Here is a 24,171-nt window from a genome sequence, read left to right as displayed (position 1 = left end):
GGTCGTAGGCCAGGCGGGACGCGATAAGCCGCATCTCCGTGACCACCCGTCCTCCAGCGATGCTGCTCCGCCGATCTCTTAGTGTCACTTCCTCGCAGGCGCCACATACTTGCGTCTTCTTCTTCCTCTGTTCTCCCTCGTGCCGGGAGGTGCAGACACCACGTGGCGCTAGCTCCTTACAGTAGCAAAGCTCGTTTACATCTCCCTGTACCGTAATTCCTGGAATGTGATTCAATATTCATTGACTGATAAAGCATTATCTTATATGGTCGTTTTTGTTTCCTGAAAAATGAAATATGAATATGTTTATAAAATATTTGACGCGCTGCCATACAGTTGCCATAGCTGGGCTGTCGAGCTCCATATAGTGGGCATCGACATCACAGCGCCACTCGACAAGATGGCGTCCCTTCGGCGCTTCGAATAGGATTCGTAGTCATCAACCTCGCAGATCCCAAGGTTGTGACCCGGCAAAATTATTCGCACTATGAGTCGCCTACCTGAAGCCCAGCCCGAACGGAGAGGTCGGAGCGGCAGTGGTAACAGCGATGCCAGGAGGGCGAGCAAGAGCGTGCCTTGGACGGAAGAGCCGGCCTTTCAGACGTTTCGCGCCAGCACCAACAAAGTGCTAGCTGCACGAATGCAAGGGCGACCAGCGGCTCACCAGCCAGTCCGGCAGCCGACAGTGGCACCGCGCGACAACCAAGCGGCTGCCATAACATTGCGGTGCAACTGCTGCACCCAGGTCATCTTCGATGGCTGGAAAGCCGTTCACTGCGAGCACGTAATCTGCATCGACTGCATGGTGAGGACCTCGCGGCAGCTGATCCATTGCCAGCTGTGCATCGCCTTGTGCGACGAGGACGGGGACCATGGTGTGTGCATCGTGTGCTTCGGGTGCGAACTACTGTGTCGGTGCCCGGAACGACTGGAGCGCGTGGCCGTTCACACCGAACTCCGCTACCGGACTACGGGCAGAAAGCCGCCGGAGTTTTATAAGCGCTTCACCAGGCGGTGTACAACCCGACTGGAAAGCGTCAACTTGACAGCTAACGTCGGCGATGTGATTAGGAGGGAAGGGGCCGACAAAAAAGGTGTGGAAGTAGATGATAAAGGGGACAAGAAAGTTCATGAGAAACTGCGAAAACTGAGTGCCAAGCAGCAGAAAATGGAGGAAAGGTTGAAGTACTTAGAAAGTAACTTCGAGCGTCTACAAGGGAAGGTAGACGAGATGGACCGTGCTCGGCCTCCGGAGGCACTGTTTCAACAATTTCAAGAACAGCAGCAATATCATGGTGGCAGGTATCTAGGACAGTTTCAAGGATTTCAGCCAGCCCAACGGCGATTCCAGTCCCCAGACTTTTGGCAAGTAGAGCAGGAGAGGGCTCAGCCCTATGTCGACTTCAATCCATTGGCACAGGCTTTCAATCAGCCACCGGTAGGTCATCAAGAGCCTTATCAAAACGAGTTTCCACAAATGTCTCTTTTTGATGCAATGAGGCAGGCGGCAGGACCGCAAAATCGTTATGGAGACTTGGAAGGGCCACCCAGACGAGCTTTCGTAGCTGTTTTAAGCATGGGCTCACCAAGGGCAAGCCCAGAAGAAGGTATGTTCGGATCATTCAGAATGCGAGACGATGGAAGAGGCACGGAAAGCTCCATAGTAATAAGAGAAGTATTTGATGATGCCGAAGATGCTAGGAACCGACTAGAAACCAAGGAATACATAAAAGGCCCAAACGAGGCTGAGCGTCACCATGAGCCTGCGGAGAAGCCTCCAAAAAAAGTGATAGCTTCATCGTCTGTTAATGTCCTCAATATTTGCGATAGGTCTCCTAGTGCGATAAAACCGCAAAAAAAGGACGCGGAAACTTCAGTACAAATGGGGACCCTTGTTACAGAGCTTACCAAGCTCTATGACAAAGTGGCGGCACTGGAGGTCGACAATGAAAGATTGAGAGAAGAACACATACATCTAAAAAAAGAGAACGCTAGGATGCGGGACACCGTGAAAGAGCTGCAACACGAGCAAGCTCGTTCGAGGCAAAACCTGCAGCAGCAGGTACCGCAGCAACCATTAGGCATGCTAACGCAAGTCCAGCAGGCGCAGCAAACCATGAACATGCACTGCGACCCCGGTGGAAAATCGACCACTGCCATTAACCTGGATGTGGACGCCTTCGTAGACCACTCCAGCAGCTCAAGCGATTCAAACAATGATGAAGACGAGAGCCCGAACGATGGCCAGCCAGATAATTATTCCAACTCATCGGAAAAAACCGTGGGAAAAAAGAGCGCAAACGTCGACGAAGAGATAAACATTGTTGTGCACAATGCTCCCGCCGGTGGTATCACTCTCAACAACGAGGCGATGCCTGGGAGAACCCTAGCTTTTGCTCAAATGCCGACAATAGGATATTACGCAGCTCCACAGAGCAGGAGGACTGCCTCTCTACCCAGCCAGTCTGCGCCAGCGAAAGTCAGCGACTCAGATCTTGAGACGTACAAGGAGCGAGTGAACGACATTATGGACTGGTGCAAGTCGTGCAAACGCAAAGAGGCTTTCCTGGAACAGACTACATTGTCGTACTTGAGACAAACGCTGGGTAACGGCTGCCACTATCTAGACTACGGCAGGGCCTTTCGCTGGGAGTTGGACAGCTGCCTTAAACTGAGTTCCGGAAAGTCATGCTTCAGAGACTTCAGGGTCTTCAGTGGTCCGATCGTTGACGTTGCTTCTAGGGGTCTCATACGTTTCGTAATCGACCCATTGCCGTCGTCACTTTGTCTGTACGTTGAGATTCTTATTTCCGCCAAACCCAAACGCGGCCAAGGTTACATACTCAGGGTTCACGATGTGAAGTCGAGAAGCGACTTCCACTGTAAGCGCTACAACTCGGAAGACATGTTTGGATTCAGAGGCGTCTTCTCGTATCCTGGAACACCGTGCCTTGGATTCTTTTCTGTCATGGTGAGACTCGATCACAGTCAACTGCCAAGGACGTTCAGAACAGGAGACACGCTACGAATCGAACTGGCAAAGAACTAGTTCTGAGAATTACGCCGTTTTCTCCGAATAGCCTGCATCATGCTTTGATAACACGATTTTCGCAGTATAATGTGCGATTCGATTTAGCATGCAACGCCCAGAATTACTTCTGCATTCAACAGCAAGACCCGAACTGCTAACGTAGATTTTTTATTGATCGTTATGTATTCAATGGAACGTAAATGTAGGCACCCTGCCAAAATTGAGCATTTCATTTTTTTTTATAATCAATGCAACTTTATAAGTCATAACTGATAACGTATGATCATACCAATTCACCATGGCTTTTTTGCGCTCGTCTATTAAAGATTAAAATAAATTTTCGTTTCAGGCTGGGCCAAGATAATGAGTATTGCAGTGAGTACACCCTAGTCAAGTGGAGCATGACACAATTGTATTGTGAGGCAGGGCTTAAAGTCAGGAGAGTCTATGGGGAGTCTGAGACCGTCCGTCAGCACGGCCGCACTGACCACAGTTACCCCGACACCAGGTAAGTATGGTAAGGAAACGCTCAAACACTCGTACCCATCTTGAGCGGGGGTCCAAGCCAGGCCGGTTACAGGTGCCAAAAGCCTTCAGTTTTGATGGCACGAGATAAGGCTAAAGGGAACATTACTCAAATCTAAGCTATTAACGCCGTCTTTGCAAAACAAAACTGCATTTCGGAGAGGACAAGCTGTCGGGCTAGTTGGTTTTCCATCGTTTTTGCAGCGCGAAGCCAAACAAGGACAAAGACGGAGGAACAGGTAAGACGCACAGGCGCTGAATTGCAACTTTATTTTGGTAATTTTAGTTTGGGTTACCAAAATAAAGTTGCAGTTCAGCGCCTGTGCGTCTTACTTGTTCCAACGTCTTCGTCCTTGTCCGACTACGCGCTACAAAAACGATGCATTTCGAAGCAATATGTTAATACCGACACAGGGCAGGAGAAAAGTAAAAAGACTGCACGTTGCGGTACTTGCGAGCCGGTGCGGGCCATGGTAAACTGTTTACTCTGAAAGCCAACTGGTGGCGTCAGTGTCAATAATGGTCACACAATAGTGTAAGACGTCGAAATCGGCAGCAGGTTCGGGCTCTGCACTCCCGTAACAATTAGAATGCGAAACATCATACCGCTTCCACACTGATGCTCTTGTTTGAGCGCAAAGCGAAATCGAAAACAATCGCAGCACATAAAAAAAGTTCGTCTGCCGAGAATCGAACCTGGGCCACCCGCGTGGCAGGCGAGTATTCTACCACTGAAACACTGATGCTCTTTTTTTTTTCTCTATTGCCGATAAACAAAAGTTTGAATAACAATAAAACCCGTCAGCCTAACTTCGGCTGACGTGGAAAATTATAATTGCTTCATGCTCATCAAATACACTTATTAGAGAGATTTAGCACACCGTGATCCGCCATCACGCGTTCCATTGCGCATGCCCAGATCACTTTCATGCCGTAGATGGCGCCACATACTTGATGTCGGCACATTGACCTGGCGCATCGGAACCAATCAGCTTGTACGCCCCGCCCACGAGCGGTAGAGTGTCACGGTGGCGTATTGCGGATCACGGTATGCTAAATCTATTTATTACCGCATGAGGTTCAGAGAGTGCTAGGTAGATTTCCCACATGTAAGCCAAACTTTGAACAAAGTTTTCACGAACGGAATGAACACGAACCTGCATGGCATACTGCCATTCTGGTCAGCCAGGTACTGTGGGGACTTAGGAGCATAAACATGAAGGGCACATCACCATGACTCTCGTAAAGGAGAAACCTGATCTCTTGTGACGTTAAGGGTAACTGTTTCTTTAGGGTTAGCTGTAATATGTCCGAGTTGAATACTGCATCCGAGCAATCTATATATTGTCACGCTAATGACGACGATGAAGGATGGTGGTGGTGTGACAGAAGAGGAGGAAGAAGCGTGACAATATATAGATAGCGTGACATTAGCGTGACCTTTAAGCGTCTGTGGTTCGGTGGTAAATCATTTATTTCTTTAAGTCGTTTACAAATACACTGAACCACCGATGCTGACGACTGAAGTTACACCCATACATGGCGATGCCTCTGTGTGCTGACAACACAAACTTCGTCCAAGAAATCCTGTTACATAACGTAATATTTCGTACGAGCAAAGTGTTATTAAGATCGTTTAATCATGGGAGTACTGATGTTCTGCAGGTATCACTTCAAACAATTTCATTGTGTCGGTGCGCCAGTAGCAATCCGGGTGAAGAGGACCAGGCGGAATTCAACGCCGAAGGGCAGCAGGTGATGGCGACGTGAATACACATACTCAAGCATGGCTGTCAGACACGTAGCCGAGCATTGCCCGGGGAAGGGGAGAGTGTGAGGAGTCTTCTTTTCTTCTTCCTGAGAATGCGCTGTTACGAGAGATTGTGCACAAGCATGCTATTGGTGCCCAAATTTTTCAGCTCTTCAGGGTTCGATAAAGTACAAGCAGACGCCTGCATGCTTTTTACATTTATTTTGCCAGGCGATTTATTACTGTGGCAATACGTAATAAATGCACCGGCTCCCACATTTTCTTATGAACCATCGCTTTGAGAAGACTACCCATTAAACTAAAACTGTGAGAGCACTGCAGAAATCTGAATTGGGTAAATGCGAAAGCACGTCCGTTGACTGCTCTTTGTAGCTCCCAGAGTGTCATGACCCAGCACTTTTGACAGTCGGGGTCATCACTTTGACTGACTTACACATGTCATAGACTCCATAGAGACATTGGCACATTGGATCTCCGCTCTGACTGACTCATGACAAGTGACTATGGCTTGCGATTAACATATACTCAAATGAAATGACTAGGCATATGGCATGACATTTGTATACCAGTTGTCATTACATGCACATTCATCACTATTGCTCACCTTCATGTCACGGCACATCACAGGTTACATTTTGTTTCCATAATGTGTTTTCATGTTCTGCTTCCTCATTTTACGGACACGTTTTCGCAAACCTAGCCAAGTAGGCTTTCGCATTGATAAAGTTCCTTTTTGATTCAGGTAAACCTGTCATCTGGACGGACGGACGGACGGACGGATGGACAGATGGATGGATGGATTGGAATATATATATATAGACATGGATTGCTTGTTACCAATGGGCCAGAGTTAAATTCAAACAGGATGTCACACAACTTTCCCGATTATCTATTTTATTCCAACAGTTTCGGACGGTGGACCGTCCTTCTTCAAGGTAGAATTGAGTAAGGACGGTCCACCGTCCGAAACTGTTGGAATAAAATAGATAATCGGGAAAGTTGTGTGACATCCTGTTTATATATATATATATATATATATATATATATATATATATATATATATATATATATATATATATATATATATATATATATATATATATATATGTATATATATATATATATATATATATATATATATATATATATATATATATATATATATATATATATATATGTGTGTGTGTGTTTGTGTGAATTGAAGGGGAGGGGGCGACAAACCCATTACATCCCAGTGGTAGTATATATATATATATATATATATATATATATATATATATATATATATATATATATATATATATATATATATATAAAGAATATAGTGGCAAACTACTCGATTAGGCACATTTCTCCTATCACGCTCGTGCTCCGAAATTTTCATCTTAAAAGCTTGTGCCGAATTTCCAACCAAATCCTGGTAAATATTAGTGCAAAGCTGTGACGACTGCTGCAACAATGCACTCAGCGTGACACAGCTGTTCCCACGGTGCTTCAGCTTCCAAGAACGTAAGTGGGCGACTATGCTAATTGCACCTAAAGTTTCACTCTTGGCTATGAAAATGTATAAAAATATGCTCAAAAATGTATCGCACTAAAAGGAGATTCTTGTCGACGGGCATCCCCTCCGCGCCCAGTTACGCGGATTGCGCTGGGACATAGCAGACAAATAATTTGGATTTCGAGCTTGTAAGTCTTAACAAATAGAGGCATTTGATGGAATTCGCATCCCTATTCTGTATAGTCTAGGAATTCGAGCACTCTGAAGTTTCTAATATGCACTCGAGCCCCCAAAATAAAACACAGCACGGGTTTGTGGCAAATGTGGTCTCCTTCATCCGGACTGCTTTTTAGCGAACACTGTGTGAAACTTAACATCCGGGTGTCCCACACGCACCCAATATACACATGGGCATTCGCTTGCAGAGTGCGCCGCGAAACGAAATTCTGTTCGTTCGTGTGTTCCGTTTAATTTTGGGGGCACTAGTACGTGCACGCTAGATGCATCGCCTGAAACGTCTATGAATTGATTTTTGAAAACAGATGGTTCGCACCGACCAGTATACGTTCAGTTTGTGTCCGCCAGGTCGCATATCCTAGGAGCGCAAATGGCATTAGTGCACAGCGGAAAACCAAAGAAAGTCTGGAAGATCTTATTTCGAGTGTTTTCTATAGGGACAACTGCGGTTCCAATGACTCGAGTATGGTAGAGATTGACGGATATAATGTTCCATCCGCCATAACGGCTTATGCTGTTTGACATGGAGCATTTCACTTTCGCGCCCCTCGCGATAGATTTAGTTCCGCTGTCATGAGTCGTACCCAGAGGGCGCCATCCGCACGAGTACGGAGCGCCCCCTGCATATTGGGCCGCGGAGATCCGGCGAAGCGTCGCGCTTCGAGCCCACCACAGCGCCGATGGGGAGGTGGTCTACACCCTCGCTCGCCACCCCTCCTCCTCCGTGGTGAAGCGCCCTCGCAGCAGCAGGAGCCACGCGCAAATGGCGCCCACCGTCGGGAACCCCGCCGCGGCAGCGTTCTAGCCAGCACGCCGGTATCCCGCCTAGCTCCGGGGCGCAACGGGGGAGCGAATGCGCTTCTGCGGCGCGGTGCACGGATCCGGCTGAATACGCTGAACGCGGCCAACTTTCGCGGCAGCCGCCGTGGTGAAGTGGGCTTCGCACGCCGTGTTACCCTGGTGCAACTTCTGAGATGCAACCTCCTCCGCGAAAGGTGGAGAGCCTTGCCCAATCGCACTCCCGTCGTAGTTTGTCCCGCTTTCCCTCGGATGTAAAGTGGCCTGTTTCCTCCCCTCATTCCCGATGTGAGTGTGTGTGCGTGCTTGTGCGTTGGTAGAAGTCGCTTAGCTTGGCTTTAGACGGCGCCCAACTTGGTTGACCTGCACTTCGACTGCGGTCCCTTCGTGAACCCGAAATTCGGGGTGAAAGGGGGGTGCAGTTTCGATCGCCCCAAGGCGCGGTTCGTCCTCGCCGCCCCTTTTTTCCTTCCTCGCTTGAAATAAACTGTAAGCTGCATGAGGGCCTGAAATATCCGTGCTGCTAAGCAGAGGTTTACGTGGATCTTGTACAAAATCCTGGCGTAAAAAGGAATGTGTATGTCTGTCATTTGTTTCTTGGTCTATTTTAGGTGTCGTGGATATCTTTTAGAAGAAATCTCGAAGTTCTTGGTTTAGGGAACGTTTCACTGATAATGTGATGGACCTTAAAGCGTGGCATCGTGTTCCCTGAACGTAATATGGCACTTGAGAGATATAACCGATCTTGAAGTGCTTTTCTTAAAAATCCCATAATCACAACTGTTATCTCGCACCGCTTTCAGGTCAAGGCTCACACACAGCTCAAGAACATCCACAATGAGCAGATTACAAAGCTGCAAACGAAGCACCAACAAGACGTGGAGTTACTTGAAGACCTTAGGTGAGTGAGATGATAACTTTGTTTCTCAATGTTTGCACAGCTTGAGTTTTGAAAGGACACACGTTGTGCTCTACCAAGCAGTGTATTAACTCTATTCTCGACAATATTCTTTTTACTGGATACCAAAGTGAGTGAGAGGGTTTTCGTTCTTTGTTCGAGAGCACTGCTTCTACAGTGGTGACCAGAAACTACTTCCACTCACGTCCAAACACGTCTGCGCAGTTATGTTAATTGTATTATGCAAAGTTGATCTAGCGTTAAACGGCAGTTTACGAAGGCAAATTTGACTCAGTAGCGTCATACATAATCAATTATTATCAATGAAAGGCAAACGGAAACGGGACAGTGCAAATAATGTAGCGCTAACAGTGCAGTGGACATTGATTTTATTTTGGGATGCGTATAACTAAAAAGTGGGAAGGTTATGCTGGTGAAGTGGCGACAGTTTTTCGAAGATACAGCAGAAATTGGTGTCGATTACAACTGTCATCGTATGCCTCATAAGGTTTGTACAGGGACGAATAAACTTGAGTAGGCACCAATGATTCGTAATTTCTGTTTTGCTCGTACGAAGTGTCTACAATTTTTTTAGTTTTTGCTCTGATCAATCAGCCATTGTCGCTTGAGAAAGCTAGTGTACAGCCGTTTTGATCTTTCTTCTGGTTATGCCATAACGTGCAGTGTACACTTAAAATCCTGCTATGGCAATACTTGATTACCTTGACACTTTTTGTTGGTCGAGCTTTTACTTTTTGCATCTGAGCGGTACACGCATTATTCGAAAAGATGTTTTCCCAAAACATTCACTCGCCAAAAGCTTTGTGATCGACTAGAAGAGTTAAGGCACTGCACGCGGAATTCTTCTGCTGATTTGTCCATGCTCATAACGCACTAATTTATGAACGCAGAATCAAATGCACCAGCGAAACAAGATACTTGCGTGCAGTCCTTAATAGCTTGTTCACAAGTTTTTCTGTTTTTGTTTATATTCTTTAATGTGCGCGTTTCTCTGTCCTAACAAGTCAATCACCTGGTGATTGCATGCCAACACATTGGAAATAATGTAGCCTCGTTAAATTCACCTCGTTACCCTATTGTTTTTCTGCCTGTACATTTGCTTCAGATACAGCCCTCGGCTTAAAAGCGGGCATGCCGACATATGTCAGGTCCCCGTCCTTGCCCGCCACTGTGACTTACTGCATGTGGTGTTCATTTGCTGATAACGAATCCTAATTCTAGCTCCTCGTCACGGTGGTCATATTTTTTACAGGCTAAATGCAAAGACAGCCGTGTACAGTACTCACGGATTGAAATAGGACACTCGGAGCGCGTGGCCGTCGCTGCATGCAAGGCAGTGTGGTAAACAACAGGCCGGCTTATTGGCGAACGGAAGGATCAGTTCTGCTTTTTAGATGTTCTCCCCCTCGCGCTATACCACAATGCAGCACCTTGGTTCCATGAGCATCCACGGGCGGCGCTGGATGCAGCAACGGTCACGCGCTCCGAGTGTCCTATTTCAATCCGTGAGTACTGTACATAGCATTGCAGTTGAAGAAACCCAAGTTGTCGAAATTATGCCGGAGCCATCTGCTATGACTTAATTCATCGCGCAAGGTGTCGCTAGTTCGCACTTGTAAATACATCAGTCAATCATTCAATTAACCAATAAATCAATTAGCTGTATCCCATTACAACTTGCAGTGGCCTTATCGCGGTTCAGTCTACATAAAGGCCACTTGGCATGACGTCGCAACACTAGTGTGTCGAACACTAGTGTGGCAGTCATCCGCTCCTATGACTCTCAGCTTTAAACTGAGAACTTCCTTGACGCGGCAAGATTCCCTGTAATCGCCATCGGTGTGCTGCTTCCAATGAGTGACGCAGGCCCCTCCAACTGTGGCAGTCGCGACAGCTAAATATTACTTTAGTGCACCCCTCTTCGCAGTCTCATATCCTAAATTTACCTCATCTTAATCACGTTCGCCCTCTTTACTTCTTTCCGGACGCGTCTACATTTGAACCAAATCTGTCACATTAATAGCCCGTTAATTATAGGTTTTCCAGGTAGCATGTACCGGCCATTGCCTCTTACTGACTATAGCTGATATGTCTAGAGTATTAGTAGTTCACACGTCCCAATTCCTGGTTGACAGCCTGTCTCAGGGTAAATGGTCAACCATCAAATCCAGTGAGATGATAGCTTATTACGGACATCAAACTTCATTGGCTATCAATAAATATGGAGGCGAGGTCCATGTAAGCACGGGTCGTATACTTATATGTGTAAAATGATTTACGTAAGATTTTGTTTTCATATTTTGACAACGCTTCAAATCCAAATAGCTGACTGACATGTCACAAGACGAATGGCTGGTTATGATTGTTGTCATGTAATAAAAAGCATATAATTCTGCATTGATTGTTGTTTCTTGATAGGGTGTAGAGTGCTCAGTGCCAATAACTGCACTGGAATAACGTACTTGGTAAATGGTAAAAGCCTGAGCAGACGCGTCGCTGTACGCTAGCTGACAGCGCTTAATTTAGCTTTAGCCTGACGAATGGCAACGTCCTATCGGTGTTCATGGACTAATGCTTCAAAATTACTAGTTTGATTCCAAAAATAATATTGATTCCCGCTTTCCTTGTCCAAGCAGTTAATTTTCTCAATAGCCAGCCAGTTACATGCCTGTCAGGAATACTGTTTCTTTCGGTCAAAACTTAATTAATACGAAGTACCGAGTGTTAGAGCACTCGAGATGCAGATGCAGTGTGAAGGTATCTGCACGGGTAAGTAAAAGCGGCCTGATTTTGTCTAGCCCCGTGTTTCATTCGCCGTACTTCGCATTAGGGAGATTTGTCCGCTCTGAGCGAGAACAGCGAAGCTCGCTGCTTCGCGTGACGTCGAGGTGGTGAGCGTGGTTCTCATATGTTGAAACAACGCATTTTCCCCCGGCGCATATAGCAATGTCGCTACCACAGTGTTCGCAAGGAAACACAGAAAAATGCTGAAAACAAAAGGCTTCTAGAACTTCAGGCAAAACTGCCAACGTATATATATAGCAAGCATATTGCACCGTATCCATCTTGTCCCTGTGTATTTGTGCTGTGCTATGATAGGCGAATGAAAAATGACTTGGTATGTAATAGACTACTTCACTGCAATTGTTAGACTTTTCATGAGCTGTAATTGTTTATTGAAATCACTTACATTTTTTGATGATTTTTTTTTGTAATTTTGATCAGTTGCTTGTTTTCTGCGACGTGTACAGGACTACAATCAATCTGAGCTCGAAACCAGGAGACGAAAACTGACGTATACATGTCAGCGACCGCTACATCTGGCCTTTGAGGTGAAATTAAGCGCATTGGGCTCTTCGTAATTTTGAAGTCTTTATATAAAAAAGATACATCGATACCACGTCGATCACGACTGTCCAGAAATGAACAAGGTCGTACACTAAACTCAACCTCTAGGGGGTCTTCGTAAAAAGGAATCACCTAAGCGATGAATAAGATATGACGTGAACTGTTAGGACCCGGGTATTCATAATTTTTTAAATTGCTCTCCTCAGCACAATGAGATAATGTTTATTCTTATTCTTTTTGCTTTGAATGGCTGACACGGGTTTGTTTGCGTAGATTCAATGCAGTTAACGAAAGTGTTTTCCGACCAGTCGAAGTCGCTATCTCTAGAGCTGGGAACGACCAGAATCTGGAGTCCCTTGACACGCGGGCATATTGACGCGAATAGAAATAATTAGACTAAAGTGTGGCTGGCGAGGCTTTGTGGTAGCCGCGGCGGAATGCTTTAAGTCCTTTTTCTTCCTTGCACGTCTGATTAAATGGCTCAATATCGGCCAGTCATGCTGGCTTCTTCGTCAATACTTATAAGGCATCCCTGACATTGACTCTGAGCGATGGACCGATTCTACAAATAAGCAACTGGACAACCTCGCCCTCTTTCCCGCCTCCCCGATTTAAAATTCAATTTTAAGATTCATTTAACACGGTGACTTGCACGAAGTGAAGGAGAACGAAGAATTGGAGCGTCCGCTCACGCGGTATTGTAGAATACAGGCCTTTGGACATTTAACAAAATAATCCAGTGGGTGTCTTTAGGCGTCTGGAGCATTCTCTGGTGAAAACTAAAGATTACGTCTCTAAACGAGGCGTTGACGTTGAGACAGCCATTAACCGCAGTAATGACGGAACAACCATAATAATCACAAACCGATCATAATAATGACAGAGCAATAATGACAAAACGATCACTAACGGCGCGCATTCGCGCTAAGTGTGTACACATTAGCACAGCTGAGATTTCTGTATTCTGAACGGAGGTTCTTGACCGGTTGGAGAGTAAAAACGAATTCATGGCGACGTAGTTTCGAGCAAGGTGACGTTAAGTGAAAACTGCTGAATGAGTGGATGAGGGCTTTGGTGACGACTCATGCACCCGGGATACGGTTCAACGAAATGCACTAAACATTTCTACATCCTTCTGGAGAGCGTCTGCGCCTTATTTTCTGGTGCTTTATCCTCATCGCCATCATCATCATCATCATCATCATCATCATCAGTCGATCTACCTACCACCCCTTTATCATGCACTTAATCACATTAGCTAGCTGGGAACACATGATTTCGGCATAATTCATCTATTAGGCATTCTTAAGCCTCGAAATAAAGCCGGGGAAGTTTCCTCCGCGAGTGCTGCAGTAGAGACATACTACTTTCTGCGCCGTCAGTAAATGCAGTATACAAAACTATTTTATTTTCTTGCATAATAACAAAAATAAATAGTTTTCTGAGAAGGAATTTGTTCTTTAAGCAATGTTCAGTTACGCGCAACAAAAGGAGAATAAATACTAGACGTACGGCGTATCAGGTATGCTTTTAATAACTAAAGTCTCTCTGAGCAAAGCGCATTTATTTCTGGTCGACAAAGAAGGTGAAACTCTTCTACCACCGCACGATAACCGTTGAAGGGACTGCCATGTTTCGTAATCGGAGTCAGACAGTCTTGGAAAAACGTTCGCCACACCCGGCAAACATCATCTTGCGACATGCAGTTATTTAAAAATAAAAAAAAATAAAGTAAAGTATCAATTAATTTATAAACCACCTAATTCTGAGAAACTTGCGCCATTTTATTCACGGAATAGTCTCGCGTGCTCAGGAACCATTTGCTGCTGTAGCAATACATGCAAGATAGCGCGCATCGCTTTTCTAGGTAAGAGAGAGTTCGATTGTCCAGCTATGCGCTTCTTGAAAGTCAGGTTTTTAGTGCCTATTCTCTTCTTGCCTACTTTAATAAAGTCTTCTACTGTCATTACTTCTCTTCTAGACAGTGCGTATGGTCCTAACGAGGCATTTGCAAACGTATGAATTATTTTGGTTAGTTTTGGTCTGTGGGTTTTAATGTCCCGAAGCACCTCAAGCTATGAGAGACGCCGTAGTGGAGGACTCCGGAAATTTCGACCACCTGGGGTTATCTAACGTGCACTGGCATCGCATAGCACACGGGCGCCTAGCTTTTCGCCTCCATCGAAAAGCGACCACCGAGGTAGGGTTATCAATTATTTTGGTGCGACGAGCATGAAGAGGCGCAAGGAGATGAGCATTTAAAATGGTCGTAACGGAGAGGTCGTAACGCCCTGCGGTCAGACACATTCTTCACTCTTCTGTCGTATATCGCGCAACAATTGATTCAAACTGAAACGTTCGTAGTTATGCACGTTGAATATAGCACCAGGAATATTTATTTAAAAAACAATTAAAGTTGGAAAGGTGCATTTAAACGAACAAAATAAATTATGCGCGCCCTGCTCAAGCAAGGCCTTCCAGGCTACGAAATTGAGAGAAGACATTAATAAGGCAAAGGGTGAAATGTGATGTAATACAAAAGTTAGCGGGTGAGAACAAAAGCCTGTCACCACCAGCCCCCCGGCTGCCCAGAAAGCGAGCCCGGCTACGGGATTTAATCATTCTAAAATACTCTGAATGAATGCGATCGCGGATCCAGTCTATTCCTCCTTTCTGCCGACTGGAATATGACTGACCAACCTGTGCATTGATTTGTGCCATGCTTTTTATTATGTCTCTAGTGCGCGATTACGTGGTTTAATAAAAAACAATAGCGAGCGCCATTTTGGTTTATTGAAGACCTCAAAAAGAAGAAGGGAAAATATTGGGGGAACTTCAGCTTTGCCTTTAAGGGCATGATGGGACAGGATTAACGGATTCCGTCCATCTCCACTCGCGGGTCCTCGTTCACTACATACACTTGTCCACTGGCGCAGTCACTAACCCCTTAATTTGGGCCTCTATTATGTCGCATATACTATTTCGTATATACAGTCGTAATGCTACCATACTATCTGGATCACCACCCGACGTCGATACAAAGCACCGCTTAGGGCCAAGCCGTTCGAACGGGCTTGCGCGGCCTGAAGGTAGCATGCATCCTGGTCCTGGAAAGCTCGATTCGCCTCACCCTCTTATGTGGATTGAAAAGCCCGCGTGGGCATCTCCTGCCAAATCAGCCACGTCACGTGGTCGTGTGACGTCACACAGCCATACGACCAATCAGTGCCCAGCCATGTGAGGTGCCCCCTCCTTGAGCCATGCACGCGATTTTTCGCTTACAGCGCCCACGCCCGATTTCTTGGAGACCCGGGCCATTAACGTTGTCGTTGCGTGAATTTCGCATTTTATTTTCTATCCTTTTTTTTTATATATATACTTTTTGTCATTTATTTTTTTTCTACCGAGGAATTAGATTACATCGGTCTTAGACTAAGCTCGCATAAGAATTGTTACCTCTGTGGTTATAATTTATTTTTCGCTATTCTTGAATTCGAATGGCGTTGCCTGTCACGTTTCTTTGTGCGACGGTTGAGTATGTTGCAATCAAAAATCAAATGGAGCCGGCCTACGTTCTCCTGCGCTTCCGGAGGAATGGTACTCAAAAAGCAGGAGTTACACAGGCACGAGTCGAGAATAATGGAAATGAAGACAAGCCTATAGTTGTCCTCAAGCGAAGCACGTCTTTTTGTCGCAACCACATTCTCGCTGCGAGCGCACATAGTCAGACATGCATGCATATCGAGAGAAGATGTATAATGCAGCTTTTGTATTGTTAATTATTCGGTCATACTTTGAGCCACAGTCTAATAAATGAAAGATTTACCGCTAGCTGTATTGAATTTTTTTCTTTTTATTCATTTTTCTCTTTGTTCTTTGTATTCCTGCATCCCTTTTTCCCCAGTTCTGGGTAGCAAACCGGCTTGTTTTGCCGCTTCCCCGCTTTCCTACTCTTTCTTTCCCTCCCTCCCTTCATTCATCCCTTCCTTGCTCTCCCTCTCTCTCTCCTCTCTCTCTGTATGTCAGAGCCTTGCCTTAGTGTTTCTCGCCACCACTGAGCTTTCTCGGGGCTTTGGAGTTTCGTTATTGAAAATTTGCGCATTCCTGTTTTGTTACAGCAGTAATTTATCGCGTTTTATTTGCAAAATAAAAGATCCAACTGCCGTCTCCAATTCTTGAAGATATTTTGTGATTGAACCTGAGAAATTTCAAGCATCGTTGGTTTTGCTTCGGTTGTCTCCGCGAAAGAAGGCGTGCAAAGTCTTCGGAACAGGTTAAGAGCCACAGCCCTATACAGGAGCAAAGAACAACGTGCTGTTCCGGTGAACCGGACAACATCCATCGTCTTGGCGCCTGAAACTTTTCAGGTTTCGATGAATCGTCTCCATAATTGAGCATTTTCACGCGTGTTAAATTTTATCTGTGTTTTTTTACTTCCTTTCCTTGCAATAACCTTTTTTTTTTCTCGGCACGCTGTTGTTTTTATTAAGTCTGGTTGACTGTTTTTCGACATTCCATTCCGCATCGCGGCGCATGATTTCGCTAATACGATGACACGGGCAGCCCATAGTAAGACAGAGAGTCAAGTTATTTGCTCTGCCGTGTTCGCGGAGCGGTAGCTATAAATCGCAAAGTGTCGACAGCCTGAATCTGATGCTACGTGGTTCCTAAATTCTTCGTACACAGTCGGGAAGAAAACGACAAAAAAGCTTCTTTGCGGATTTTGACAATAAACATATTTTGTTTACAGAAATTTCTGCTGTAGAGTTTTATAAAGTTACAGCAAAAAGGAAAGTACTGCAAAACTGCAGACTGCCAAAAGTACTACAAAAAAAAACTATAGCACCACAAAAAGCATTACACAACCACATAAACGTGTCTTGTTACGAAAAACTACAAAGGGTTTTGTTGTATTTTTTACATGGCTCCGTAGATTTTGTCGACTGGGCAGCACACCCATATTTAGCGAAGATTAAATTCTTTCAGTCTGCGAACACGTGGCCTGAACAGCTTTCAAATAGTTTTTTTTTTCTAAGTAAAAAAAAAATGTATCAAAGGAAGTGTAGCCCCTTCTGTTTGTATAAGCACCTTGTTTCTGAATAAGAAATGAATGTAAATACATTATGAAACGAAAAAAAAAATCATGTGAATTGCGATGCCTGTAATTCAAAGTAATTTGAACCTGTTTAACTTTCGTTACATTACCCACAATAAAACTCCTCAATACGACTGCTTTGGCTAGGAAAAAAACGAACACATTTACCAGTGACACAATTCAGTATTGAGCGTGAACAGGCATAGCAATCCGCGAGGAAAACCGAATACAACTTCGCTCTCTCATCACAAAGGAAAAATGTACCCGTTTCTCTTCTTTATGGCCGTAGAAAACTGAGTAATTAAACAGTGTTTTTTTTTTTTTTTTCAGAAAATGTAGCATTCATTTGTGATATCCAAATCTACATTTAATGCATGTTGCGTGCAGTGCTCTGCTAACCGAGTATGTCTCTTTGGTTGTCCATTTCTGAAGGTTTGTGAGTTACGTGTAGCGTAACATTTGCAATAGTCGCTCTGGTGCAGTGGTTACAGTGTTCGGCTAGTGAACCCAAGGTAAAGAAAGAATCGCGGTGGTCGATAGCAGCCGTGCGTTTCGCCTCCATCAGAATGGAAAAAAAAAAAGAAAAAAAAGAAAACACTCACGCTCTGTGCATTGTCTGAGCACGAGAGGCAAACCCACGAGGCCGAAATTATTCTAGAGCCCTCTACAATAGCCTCTCCCGTTGCCTCATTCGCATTTTTCGTGCATTAAGTGTCACAAACTGCGTACAATATCAAACCTTCAAAGTGCTCACCAGCGCCACATGCCGAGCAGCAGTTCGGGCTTGTTGGTTATTCATTACAGGCAAAACGCGCAAACGACGTGACGGCAACACAAGAGAAGAGGGCGACACAACGAGTGCTGTTGTGTCGTTTGTTGTGTCCTCTTCTCCTGTGTTCCCGTCCCGCTGTTTGCCACATCCCATCATGGCGGCAATCGTTGATATTCTTTTGTAGTAGTGTTCATTAGACGGGAAGTTAAACGCGTATTCGTTTTAAGTAGTAAACTTTTTACAACACTAAAAGCATAACCATTCCATTCTTCTCCCTTTTCCGTCTTGTCAGTAACGGGCAGAATTGAGTACTGCCGCATGTTCAATCTGAAAATGCACTTGAAATCCATAGCAGTACGGAGCAGAGCTGACAAAGGGACGCACATGTAAGAAAGTGGGTCGGTCGCGATGAAAAGACAGAACGGCAAGCTCGAGGGAAGGAATGAGGCCGAAACAAAAGACTCCGAGCTCGCCGCGAGACTCTCTGCGTGCAGTGATTTAGCCAATTCGCCAACTGTGTCCTCCCCACCTTCCCCTTTTGTGGGGAAGAAACCCTTTGTGGAGATTGGGGATGGAGGCAGTCAAGAGCAGCGTTAACATCGCAGATGCTAACCACGTTTTCAGCTGCCTGCACGTGTTATCCGAGCCGAACTGCAATTGAATTGGGAGCGACGGAAGGGGGAAAAAAGAAGGAGAAATAACACAGCAGAAGCCGAATCGTTTCAAGAAGTACTGTAGTCACGTATGACGTACTAAGGGAGGGGGGAGAGAGTGGTATGGCGGAGTGGGGGGCCATGCTAGCTTACATAGCGTTCGGTTGCGGTCCGCAGCTTAATGGACGTCGCAGTGATGGAATTCTCCGGACAAGAACGGAGCGGACAAACGAGGAGGCACGAGAAGAGAGGACGAGGCAAAGGATAAGACGACGTTCTCCTGCTCCCTTTGTACTGCGGGCTTTATTCGTTTTGGTCTGCTTGGATGAGCGAATGTCGCATGTTACCCCTCCTCTCTGTCTCAGAGTACTCTCCTCAGCTTCTTCTGTGCGGACGGAAATGCGGACCGCTGAGCTGGCGCGTCGAATTCAGTCCGAGACGCTGGCCCGGCGAGAACGATTCGTTTCTTTGTCGTCGTCGCTGCGCGGAGATGAGCGTTAAAGATTGGATGAGGCGTCGCGATGGGAAACAGTCGACGAACCTGTTTGCTCCAGGCGTGATGGCAGAAGGGGACTGGAGGCTGCGAAAATGTCGTTACTGGATCGCCGGACAGCAGCGCAGTCAACCGACGCGAAAGACAACCGCTCCTCTGCGTGTTGTTGACTGTCGCCTTAGCTGATAATATATATCCAGCCAAGAAGACGGTGCGAGCAAGAAATGGCACGAATACACTTTCAGATGGACATGCGAGAACGAATTCGTTTCTTTTATTTTTTACCCCATTTTTTTTCTTGCACGGTTTGTAGTTGTGTCTCGTGATGAGAATGTTGATTTTGTTTTCTTCATACTTCAGCTGTCAAACTCGACAGATCAATTGAATATCGTCCGACCTCATTAATATGCGAGCTTGGATTGATTTTCAGGGATCACTACTGAAAACGATAGCATTGTTTTTAATTTTAAATCAGATAGTGACACCGCAATAGTGTGGGAATTGAATGAAAAAAAAAATCAGGACATTCCAACACGCAGTCGTTGTAACGCGGACTTGCTGCCTTGTTTATTTGATTTATGTTGAATCAATAACTTTTCACAGCTTTAGATTGTTTTTTTTTTATTTTTCATTTAAATTCCTAGTTCACTGCGTCGAACTTAGCTATTAGTGGATTCGCGGTGGCCTGCGTCTCCTATGCACCAAAGTTGCACAAGAAAAACTGAATATTTCCCTCCTAACAAGACGCCCTTTGCTAAATTTTAATACTTTCGTACCTTCACGATTAGGCAGAAAGGCCATGGATTAATTTCTATCATTTGTTTCTGCACAGTACATTCAGCCTCCATTTTCTCTACATACACGTAGGAATCGCCGCAAAGCGGATTAACTGAGCATTCGCTCTCGCTGTTAAATAATGCAAATCGCTTGTGTGCACCAGGGATTAGGGCGCGTACTTTGTCTTCTGGGGAGCGTCTCTTTCGATGTGCTTCAACGTGAACGAAAATCCGTCCAGAATGATGCCCTGCCAGAGCTGTTACGAATATGCAATGAGAAGGTTGGGAAAGCGTGCACCAGATGGATTTGCTTTCGAACCAATAAATCAAGTGCGCCTGGTTGCATTTAATTTCCTGGGTAAGCCATGTGTCTTACCGAATTTATTAGTTATGTGTTTTGTGTTTTTTACTCTTCAGCTTGGTTTGTGAACACGTGTAGCACCTTACGTGTCTGTACTTGTGGCAACCTGGAGACATCGATGTTTGCGAATCGTTAGAGGCCTAACATTCAAGGGCTTCCCTGCACCGTAGTTCACTTTCGTAGATTCTTACTTGCTTTGCAATTTGAAACAGAGACTTCTATTCTGAAGTTGGAGGGATAATAGTGTGGTAAAATTTATGGCTTCTTCATGCACAGCTTTACCTTCGAGCCAGTCCATTCGCGCCGTAAGCTTTCTGTGTGTGCGACAAAACATGTAGTACGTCATTACCCCTCCGTCGCTACCTGCGTTTAGACGCTATCTCCCAAACAAATCGCCAGAAACACAACTTAGCTCTGTACACCCATGCAACAACAACAACAACAAAAAAACGTCAAGGTGCAAGTTTCGTTCCCCAGAATGAACTAAAATCAGCGAGGCAACCCGTTTGCGATACTGCGTTGTCTTGGCGGTGTCCACGGCCTAACAACCGTAAAATGCAAGGTATCAGAGAACTATTGTGCCATATATAGACAAATAAAACGCAAGGTGAGGTGAATTTATTTCCCCTCTCTCTTTCTCTCTATTGAAGAGGAAGAAAATAAAAGGTACTCATTCATTTTTCTCCTCGCTTTATCACTCATCTTTTATTCTGCCTAATATATATGCCTATTTTCTTTCAAGTGTATATATATATATATATATATATATATATATATATATATATATATATATATATATATATATATATATATATATATATATATATATATATATATATACCGTGGTCACCGACTCAAAGATAGCCTACGGAAGCTTATATATATATATATATATATATATATATATATATATATATATATATATATATATATGAAGCTCGAATGGGTCCGGTAGGGCATAGACTTAAGGTAGGTGACACACGGTAGAAAAAACAACACTTTATTCCGACGTTTCGGCCGGGGTCCGGCCTTTGTCAAGGAATGTAGACATTCCTTGACAAAGGCCGGACCCCGGCCGAAACGTCGGAATAAAGTGTTGTTTCTTCTACCGTGTGTCACCTACCTTAAGTCTATATATATATATATATATATATATATATAATGTCGCACATGCTTGTTAGCATATACCATCGTAAAATGCAATATTATTTGCAAGACCAGGGCCCGCTTGCACAAAACAATCTTAAGACTGTCTTAGCTAAGTCCAGACTTAACTGGAGTCTAAAGAATAGGCCATTAGCATGGACGCTTAAGACTGGAGTCAAGACTGGGCTTCAGTCCTGACTTGAATAAGTCGCTTGTGTGATTACGACTCTAGTGCTGTCTTGGTTAAGACACAAGGACGCCAGGTGTCTAAGTAGAGAAATTAGGGAAATACAGGGATGCGCTGGCACTGTCCCTGCTGTAAGATGTACACATTCCGTTAATTTTGCGTTGTGTAAAATCCGTGCCATTGCTTTTTGCGGCTTAAGATTGTGTTACGAGGAAAAATGCCCCAAGTGGTTGCTGAGGCCGTTCTGGCAAGCCACTCTGGTGAACATGAACCCGAAGCGTTCGACGTTCGGAACACGAGCCATCTTAAATAAGCGTGGTCTTTCTAAAGACACCATTTAAGTCTGGACTTAGCTCGGACTTTATCGTGCAAGCCGACCCAGCTGACACAGACATAAAGCCCTGTTTTACGAGGCCTTGCCTGCGTGCCCATAGGGTCGTCTTGTCTTCATGGAAATTCTATATAAGGCTGTATTTCCGTCTCACTCTCCTTACTAAAAGCAAAGCCCGACTTGGCAGCCGTCATGGAATATTCTCTCATGACGTCACACAACCCGGTCGACCCGGTAACCAATCAGTGTTCAACCATGTCACCTGCCAATAACCACCTGCCAGAGGGATGCCCGTAATCGCTCTTTCGAAAAACCGGCAACGCCGGCGCCAGGATTTCTGGAGAACGGGACCTTTAACGCTGCCGTGTTAATAAAGAACGACAGAAATACAAAGTGTTGTGCTGCCGCTGTGAAGACACAATCCAGTGGTGATGTCCACGGTGGCTCCCATCCCTAACCACATTCGCAGCTTTCACAAATGCTTCCAAAACTGTCGACTGCGGGGTATTTTCATCACTTTCAGTCTACGTATTTCATCACGTTCCGAGTCGTTCTGGGGCTTCATTCGAAACAGTCTTTCAATCAAATACCGCTGTAAAAAGAGCATCTGTAGGGGACGCGCACAGTCGATCAGTAAGAAGGTTTGCGAAAGCTGGGTGGGTTGAGCGGACTAGGCTTGAGTAAACGAGGACAATCGGAAAATAAACGCTTCGTCGGGCCCTGCGGAGCTTCGTTAAAAGGCTTCTATAAATACCAAGCGAAAGAGGGGCAGAGAAACGAGCAACCGGATGACGGCCAAAGTTGTTCAACATTTTCGGCCGGATGATCAGAGGCGATCGTGACGCAATGGGAGGTGCGCTTTTCGAGGAAAGGCTGCGCCGTTCGGCTTTCGCTCTGGATCAGAGATAAGAGAGTGCCCGTTACCGTACCCATTCGTCCGTCTCGCTAAAAACGCTCACAGTTGCGAAAGTCATCTGGTCAGTGTCGGCTGCAGCACCGGTCCTGTTCTGGTAACGCTGTAATCGCAAGCGACCGTTTTTCGGGACGAACGTGCGCGCTCGATCATGTCCCATCTTTTACGATTCTGACCAGCCAGCATCCAATAATTAGTTTTGACCTGCCTAAATTATTTTTGGAGCGGTAATTATGAGGAGAAGGACCGACGTTTGTTTAGTTATTCTCTTCTCTGTTCATATTCGTTTTGTTGCTGTCTGACATATAGTTGGCGAATGACCGTTCTCGCTCGTTAGGTGGTGGCAGCCAGGGATAACGGACGAAGTATAAAACAGCCAAATAAAGAAAATTGTTGCAAGCTTCAGCGCGTGAATTTCACAATACGGCACAATGCTATGACGTTAAAGTTATGACTGTCGCTGCACCATAAATAATGAACTACACCAACCGATACGTAAGTTGTCGTTGGTCAAGCTTAAAGCGGGCATTCATCTGAGGTGTCCTCTTCGTTTTGCTCGTGATTTTAAAGGCAGACAAACTGAATGAACACTTCAGCTGCGCAAGGGGAAGTGTACAGGACACGTGTTGCACTCCATAAACCTGACGGCAACTTCACCGTACTGCATGCTGCACAGTTTTAGCGGCACGAAAGAGAAGGCCCCAGTCGTAAAAAAGCTACAGAACCGTGTCAAAACTACAACACATTATTATGTAGTTCTGTCGTAAGCGTCGGATTTTTCTGTACTTCTGTAGCACTTTTCTGTAGTTCTGTAGTTTTTCTGTAGTATATTTCTGTTGTGTGTAGTTCTGTAGCACTTTTCTGTCGTAACTACAGAAATTTCTCATGTTACTACAGAACGTTCTGTTGTCACAACAGGTTTCCCGTCAAAACCTGCACAAAAATTATGTCGTAACAACAGAAAATTTTCTGTAGTTATTTTTGACATGGCCGTTGCGCCATGAGAGGCAGTGAGAGGCGTCCATCCTGAAGTGGGCATCCCGAGCACCTTTAGTGCTCGCTGATCGATGCGTCATGTTGGGCCACTGTCGCTTTCCCACCAAGCTACAGGGCGTGACCACCTCTCTCCCATTAGCGGCTTCCTTCCCTTGTGTTCGATATCTCAAGAGAAATGAAACAATTGAACGTGCTTTCTTGGGTGGCTAGAATAGTTTTTTTATCGTGTTCTTGTATGGAAGCGGAGGGGGGAGCGGGACGTCCTCTAAAGGACTGTTAAGAAGAATATTCCGCTTGACCGAACCTCCCGATTAAAAA

The 24,171-nt window shown here is 45.2% G+C and overlaps 1 protein-coding gene across 1 annotated transcript in view; it reads left to right on the top strand.

Annotated features, from left to right (window-relative positions):
• The first annotated feature begins 487 nt into the window (after window positions 1-487).
• The window catches only part of nwk (FCH and double SH3 domains nervous wreck), a 170,721-nt gene continuing 147,037 nt past the window's right edge, over window positions 488-24,171 (top strand). Inside the window, exons 1-2 of the mRNA XM_084600355.1 lie at window positions 488-2,971; window positions 8,667-8,764. Coding sequence (XP_084456481.1) covers window positions 488-2,971; window positions 8,667-8,764 — 2,582 coding nt within the window. The remainder of the gene's footprint in view (window positions 2,972-8,666; window positions 8,765-24,171) is intronic.

This window comes from Amblyomma maculatum, chromosome 4, assembly GCF_055883805.1.
Source record: "Amblyomma maculatum isolate TAMU_Amacu chromosome 4, ASM5588380v1, whole genome shotgun sequence".
In the NCBI taxonomy this organism is placed as follows: domain Eukaryota; kingdom Metazoa; phylum Arthropoda; class Arachnida; order Ixodida; family Ixodidae; genus Amblyomma; species Amblyomma maculatum.
Note: the sequence above shows the minus strand (reverse complement) of the source record. Positions and strands in the feature narration are given on the sequence as shown.